Source organism: Cibotium barometz, chromosome 11 (genome assembly GCF_041138505.1).
Source record: "Cibotium barometz isolate CiBa-2024 chromosome 11, ASM4113850v1, whole genome shotgun sequence".
NCBI lineage: Eukaryota > Viridiplantae > Streptophyta > Polypodiopsida > Cyatheales > Cibotiaceae > Cibotium > Cibotium barometz.
Window position 1 is genome coordinate 15,488,063 of NC_141056.1, and position 7,624 is coordinate 15,495,686.

The following is a 7,624-nucleotide window of genomic DNA, read 5'->3' on the forward strand; positions in this document are numbered from 1 at the left end:
TAAGCAAGAGGTGGAAGGAAGGCTTGAGCCTTATGGCTTGGGATAGGGGATGCAAAGTGTCAGGCAACTCCATAAATCTAACCCTTCTTTAGGTCTACTTGATACCTACTCTACAAGGAGGCTGAATAATAAAGGCTTAAAGAGGTTGAATGATTGTTGGGATTGGACTGTTGTAGGGTGGAAAGAGTTGGACCAGCTGATACTAGAATTTTAACTGTCTGTCAAGGTGAGGAATATGATGGCTCAGGTGCTTGTGCATGTCCAAATTGGGTGGTTTTCCACTGCTCTGCAGATGAGTCATGCTAGATTAAGGATTGGGCTTGGTTTAATGGGGCTAAACTGGCAAAACGTAAAACTAGAGACCTGTACACGAAGTTGAGAAAAGGAGAAAGTAATGGAATATTGTAATAAGATTTGGAGGGTGAGCTGGAGCTCTGGCTATTGGAAAAAGAGATGGAAGTTGTTGTGGGAGAGCTAGCCACCTGCTAAGTTTTAGGTCTTTTTGTGGAGAGTATGTATGTGGGCTTTGCCCATTGGAGCTAAATAACTTTACTAGTGGATGTTGTCCCAAATGTAAAACTACATTGGAAGATGGTAAACATGCATTCTTGCATTGTCCATCCAATCAAAGTGCATAGTGAAAAATTGGCAAGTGGGTTGAGCAATGCTTAGGAATTCAGGTTCATTGGGGGGATTGGATCCTTGGGAAATGGGCTTTCAATGATGAAGCTCCATAAATACTATTCAATATTATCAGAGCTTGTTGTTTGTGGGACATCTGGATCACTAGGAATGATGTTGCATTCTAGAATAGATCTCTTGTTACACTTGATGTGACAGATGTAATGCGTAAATGTGTGTGTATGTGTGCTAGTCTATAACTTGTGTGAGCTGGAAAAAGAGGGGATGGGCCAGTTAATGCAGAAACTTTAGATGGGCATCACTTGATTTATGTATCTACTTGGGGGAATCTTCGAGCATACTAGGGTAACCTAACCCATGATTCATATCTTGCAAGTTAGTATTGCTAAGGGTTTGGAAGACCAAGCTACCAATATTTGGACCCAAAACCAGAAGATGGTACCTTAAAGAGAAATGAATGGATTATACCTTTGTTGCTTTCATAGAAAACCCCATGGGGACCAGACTTACAGTAAAGATCTGGTCTAAAAAGGGAGACATATTGGAAAAACAAACCTTTAGAGGGTGTACTACACTGAGGCTATGATGGAGGCTTGCATCATGTTGGGATATCAGATTTCTTGGGAGCAATCTAGTTTTCTGTTAGAGGATGATAGATGGACTTTGCTGTGTAATTTATTAAATGAAGTGAAATGTGATAAGTAGTGGGTCAGTCTGAAGTAGTTTTGGATGTAAAAGGCATAGTTGTGTACTCAGCTTTCAGTTAATATATACTTATTATTGATCCCAAAAAAACATTAATCCTAAAAAATGATATAAATAAAAGGCACATCTAAAATAATATATTCTCAAAATAAAATAATGAGCATCCCCATAGAGGTTTCTAACATTCCCTCTTGCTTGTAATTGACCTCAATTGCATGGATGGTATGAGTGGATGATATTTTGGAAAGAATGAAAAAACTTTTATGACATCCATTTGATATATTCAATAGGACGATTCTTGAAAGTCACAAGATACTTAACATAAGTGTTGCATGGGCATGTAGTGATAGTCTCATGGTGGTCAATGATAGACTCAGGCACAAGATGTTCTTCTTGCATAATCTTAAAAGGTCCATAAAATCTAGGAGCTATTTTTACCAAGGTTACTTCCTTGTCAAGTTAGTTTATCCTTTCATTTTTAGAGGCATATGAGGTGAGACTTTATTTTCAATAGGTTTAGGCACACCTAGATCATCAGGAATATTTTCGTGTTTGAAATTTTCCTCTTGCTGGAGAGAGAAATCATCATCCTCATTATTGACTCGTGCATAAAAAGATCTTGAAGAAACCCGAAATATGAAAGTCGTTGGATGATAAACTACCTCTGAAACCCTTTGACATTTCAAAAATTCAACATGAGGTAAAGCCTTCAAAAATCTCCTCTTAATTGTAACCCTTGATACTTAATTTTGAGAAATAATCCTTTTGAAGTTTTGCACCTTGGTGTACCCTTATAGAACCTTTGAGGAGATAAAGATTTTAAGCTTTTATGGCTTTTTATGAAATTTGGCTAGAGCTAAGAAAAGCTTAAGAATGGAAAGCTTTTAAAGACAAAGGGTTAAAGATTTAAATATAAATCTTGGAATGGTTTGAATCTTTTGAATTTTTCTAAAAATTGCTTCTCCTTGAGTGGTCCCCAAAGCTCTGATACCACTGTCAGGACCTTTAAGACACTTGGAGAAGAAATTTTAATTCTTAAGTACAAAAGTTAAAACATAAAATAGACTTACACAAATTAAAATCATAAACGTTAATAAACAAAATTAAATAGACAAGACAATGTAGAGAATAAGAAAGAGATCACTGTCGACACAAGATTGGGTTGAATCTCCCCTGGATTAATGTGGCCCTTGTACCACTCACCCATATTTATATGTTTCAAAAGCTTGTTTTCAAAAAGATAACTCTAAAAATTAAAGCATAAGTACTTTTGAATTTTTAAGTGTAAAAGCTCTTACAAAAATATAGCAAGCTATATGTATAAAGCCTTGAGACTACCAAAAGCATAAAATATTAATTGGTATGTCGAAGGTTTGAGGCCTTAGCCAGACAAAAAATACTAATGCCAAAATATGAAACCATAATAGGTGTTCACATGTCTTCCAAAATATCTTGTAGTGGTCCAACACATGCTCCACCCGTGATTTACACATAATATGTCACTCACTTCGCCTATATCTAAAATTATATTAGGTAGTGTACATAACCATTTAAACACATCAATCTTGACTATATCATACCAACACACACAACTGATTAAATACATTAATTTTAAAAAATGATATAAATAAAAGGCACATCCAAAATAAAATATTCTCAAAATAAAATAATAGGGTGCCCATAAAGGTTATGACTAACATCCACATTCAATACATATAAAACAATTAAGCCAATTAGAAAACCAACAAGATACCAATTTCAAATGGGATTTCGTAATTCGTTTTTTTTAATGGGATATCAACTTCATAATGTAATTAAGCTCTTTGAGATTAGGGGGTGGTGTGCCCTGACATCCTTTTGTGGAGGGGGTGAGCTAAGAAGCACATTCAAAGAGCTTGTGGATTGATGTAGAATGAGTGTGAAAGAACTAAAGTGCAATGTCATTAAAGACAAAACGATCCCCTTGAGCCATGGTATTGTTTTGTGAACTTCCATTAACACCCACCTTTTTAGAAATTTTAGCAGTGTTTCAAAATTCCCTCCATAATGTATGGAACCACACTCACAATGTGTAGGTTAATGCATGTATAGAGTTAAGGTTATTTCATATTAACACCCTTCGTCAAGTCTTTGATTACATTATGATGGGTGTATATTAACCTTACTCACTCCCTAATTGATGGTGACGGGGTTTAACTTTGCCTTCGAGTTTTACAATTGCTTCGAGAAAGGCTAAGATACAATTTCACTCCTAATTGATGGAGACAAGCTTTAACTTTGCCTTCAAGTTTTGCGGTTTCTCCAAGATACATTTTAACCATGCTCAATTTCGTGAGTGTGGTTACATCTGGAAGCATGTGAATGCAAACAATGGTTATAATTTATCAATGCAATTAGGCTAAAATATAAGCATATCAAAAGAATAGTAGGCACATCAAAAGACTAGAAACATGGAGATTAAGGCGACCTACTACAAAAGAATGTCAATGTTTAACAAGGAGGGTAAAGGGGCCTATGTAGGTATAACCCTTTTTCATGGCCAAGTTAACTTGTCTCTCAAAGCAATAAATTCAAATTGGTCTCTTCTTTTTTTGGTAATTATGCAAAAAATGGGCCAAGTTTTCTTTATTCGACTCACAAAACTTAGGCTCCACATCAATTTGATGTTAGGAACTGATTATGGAAATGAAAATGCAGATGTCTCTTTAATGCAAAAAAAGTGAGCACTTACTCATTCCAAGTACCAAGTTAACTTGGCCATGTGTTGTCACCCTTAAGGAAAATTTTATGGTATGGCTTGTGACTTAGGGAGGGGAGGTCAAATCCCCGAAGGCCCCCATTGGTAATATGGCCACTTTGTCATCACAACTTGTAATGACTTCGGGTGGAAAGACCAAGCAGCCTCCAAGGACATACCAAATTGCCATTACAGAAGGATCTACTCAAGGGGAAAAAGAAACTAGCAAGTTTAATACAAAATAAAATCCATTTATGATAGAGGTAAGAGACATTATCCCAAAAACCTTATAATAAGCTTATTCAAGACATTGTCCCAAAAACCTTATGATAAGATTTGGATTGAATGAAAAGATAAAGTATATGGTTATTTGGTTGTTTAAACTGTAATAAAATAACAAATTGAAAGTGTTTTCATCTAATTAAATTCTAAGAGCTACAATAGGAGGTGATTCAAGAGTCCCTTCATTCCTCAAAGTCCTCGAACGAGGCTTCTCCCTCTTTTAACGTGTTCCGAGGAGGAGTGTCAAAAATAACAATGTGGCTCTCTCTCTCTCTCTCTCTCTCTCTCTTGATGGGAACCTTATTTCTTTTCTTTTTCTCTCTCTCTTTTGGAACCTTATTTCTATGAAGAAGAAGGAAAGCAATTTCAAAAATGAGAGAGAACTAAGCTTCACTAACCCCAGAATGGGACGGGGCTCCAAGTTTTGTCACAATGTTGGACTTTTATAAACTTTGTGACTGTGGGTCTGGACTCTGGAGACTACCTAACTTGATAATTAATAATGGAGACCACCTCACTTCGTGACTGGGGGTCTGGAGACCACCTAACTTGATAATTAATAATGGAGAGTGATTTTGACCACCTAACTCGATAAAGTGTGTTTGGGGAAGTGTGTGATTTGGGGGGGGTGTGTGTGGTGGTGGTCGGCATTGCTGGCCTACACTAAAGGAAGACATCAGAGCTAGCCGTTGTTTGCAACGGGCATTCTGAATTTGCTCATTATAATGGAGAAACGCGCTTGATGCACCGTCCGACGCTTGCCTACGCACACTTTTGCTTGCAGGAGACGGGAGGCGGACCTTCCTTGTCATGAGCGGCGCACTATCCCGTCGAAACGTTGTTGTCGCACGCAATTTCACGTGGGCGCTCTCGGTGGTGTTAGGTAGGGAGCTGGTACGCCTTCACTCAAATTTCGTGGGTTCTAGCTCTCCGCATCACTAGCACAGAGACGAAATGGCGGAGCTTCGCAAGTTGTCTTGCGGCGCCGCATGCTCACTGCTTCTCCTCCTCTCGGGTAACCCTTCTTGATCCTCGCCGTGCTTCCTTCCATACTGCCGGCGGATGTGCGAGCTTTTCATGTCTGCATTGTTTGATCTTTTTGCAGGAATCGCTGGCGCCCTTTGCACTACCTTTACGTTGGTGAATAGCTGCTCTTACGGCGTTTGGCCCGGCGTGTCGCCGGACGCCGGCCAGCCTGCTCTTGCAGCTGGTGGCTTCGCCCTAGCGCCCGGTCAGACCACGGTCCTCAACCCACCCGCCGCATGGTCAGGCCGAATCTGGGGCAGAACTGGTTGTGCGTTCGACGCCAGCTCGGGCCTTGGGTCCTGCAACACTGGGGACTGCGGCGGCGTTTTGGAATGCAACGGCGCCGGCGGTAGCCCTCCCGTTACGCTAGCAGAGTTTACGCTCGGCGACAAGGACTTCTATGACGTGAGCCTCGTTGACGGCTATAACCTACCGCTCACCGTCAGCTCGAGCGGAGGATCCGGCAGTGCGGCGGCGGCGACAAGCAGCAGTACTCCCTCCTGCGCCACGGCAGGTTGCGCCTCGAACGCTCTTCTGGCTGGCGGTGGCGGCGGGTGCCCAGAGCAGCTTGTGCAAATGGACAGCGCAGGGCAGGTTGTGGCGTGCCGCAGCGCCTGTGACGCTTTCGCAGCTCCTCAGTACTGCTGCACGGGCGCCTTCAGCACCCCTCAGACCTGCGGACCATCTAGCTACTCCGAGCTCTTCAAGAGCGCCTGCCCCACGGCATACAGCTACGCCTACGACGACCCCTCCAGCACCTTCACCTGCAGCGGCGCCTCCGGCTACACCATCACCTTCTGTCCCTCGGGCACCGGTTAATGTGTCCTCTCTGAACGCTCCCCCGCCATTGATTTTGTAAGAGCCGCACATCGATGCCCAGCTGTGACCTGCAGTCACATACTGTATTCACATATCATTCTTTTCTAGCTTACCGCCTCATCAAAGTACGAATACGTTTGGTGTGCATATAATATAATTCATTATGGTTTCAAATTAATGCCCAAATAATTTGAGCGGCAAACATTACCGAATTATTAATTATCAATTCAGACCATTAAATAGAATTCAACATGAAAAACCCTTTGAATTTATTGATGAGAGAATTTACATATTGTCTGCCAAGTTAAAAATACCAAGAAATCAAAACAACATCCAATAACATTTATTGATGATGCAATTTACATGTGGCATGACAATTAAAATTTACCACCAAGAAAGTTCCAAAACAACACCTTATTGTAAGCGAACTACAAAAAACACCCTTCCTCCTCCGAGAGGCCAACATAGTGGACTGTGGAACAAAGTCATTACCTTCTACGATAGCTTTTTTGAAACTATGTGTTCTTTCCCACAAACAAATATGATGTACTGTAATTTGGCTATGGATTCGAACTATCATCATTGTCATCGACAATGATAGGATGCTACGGCTTCTAGGATGCATAGCATATCAGTGTCTCTTGCATTATCAGTTTGCATTGTCATCTTCATCATTGCCTGCATGTTGATACAAAGGATTATAATATCTACCACGAGGGTTGTTTGCAAAAAAAATCTCATCAATATCCAAACATTGTGTTAGCAAAGAAAATCTCATCAATATCCAAACATTGTGTTAGATGAGGGATTGTCATCACCTTCCAAACTATTACCAACTTTCTTTTGTTCATCCCATTGCCTGTCTTTGGTATAATCCACGACGCAGCAGGATAGGATAGTATTTGCTTGTGCGCACCACCATTTTAAGAAGTGTACTTTCAAGCGATTCACCTAATTTGTTGGAGACACATAGTTGCTCTTTTGAAGAGATTTAGAGGGGACAATCATACTTTCTTTTGAAGAGATCTACAGGGAACAATCATACTTTCTTTTGAACTATCATCATTGTCATCGACAATGATAGGATTGCTACGGCTTCTAGGATGCATAGCATATCAGTGTCTCTTGCATTGTCATCTTCATCATTGCCTGCATGTTGATACAAATGATCATAATATCTACCACGAGGGTTGTCTGCAAAAAAAATCTCATCAATATCCAAACATTGTGTTAGCGAAGAAAACCTCATCAATATCCAAACATTGTGTTAGATGGGGGATTTTCATCACCTTCCAAATTATTGCCAACTTTCTTTTGTTCATCCCATTGCCTGTCTTTGGTATAATTCATGACGCAGCAAGATAGGATAGTACTTGCTTGTGCGCACCACCATTTTAAGAAGTGTACTTTCAA

At 40.3% G+C, this 7,624-nt stretch overlaps 1 protein-coding gene across 1 annotated transcript; it reads left to right on the forward strand.

Annotated features, from left to right (window-relative positions):
* Nucleotides 1-5,115: 5,115 nt before the first annotated feature.
* Nucleotides 5,116-6,385, forward strand: LOC147633813 (pathogenesis-related thaumatin-like protein 3.5). The gene is made up of 2 exons (XM_086804876.1): nucleotides 5,116-5,381; nucleotides 5,472-6,385. The coding sequence occupies exons 1-2, from the start codon at nucleotides 5,321-5,323 to the stop codon at nucleotides 6,209-6,211; spliced, it is 801 nt and encodes a 266-aa protein (XP_086661002.1). The 5' UTR covers nucleotides 5,116-5,320; the 3' UTR covers nucleotides 6,212-6,385.
* Nucleotides 6,386-7,624: the final 1,239 nt, after the last annotated feature.

Coding starts and splice junctions, on each gene's coding strand:
- LOC147633813 (XM_086804876.1), top strand. CDS start 5,321: ATGGCGGAGCTTCGCAAGTTGTCTTGCGGCGCCGCATGCTCACTGCTT. Junction 5,382..5,471: donor ACTGCTTCTCCTCCTCTCGG/GTAACCCTTCTT, acceptor ATCTTTTTGCAG/GAATCGCTGGCGCCCTTTGC.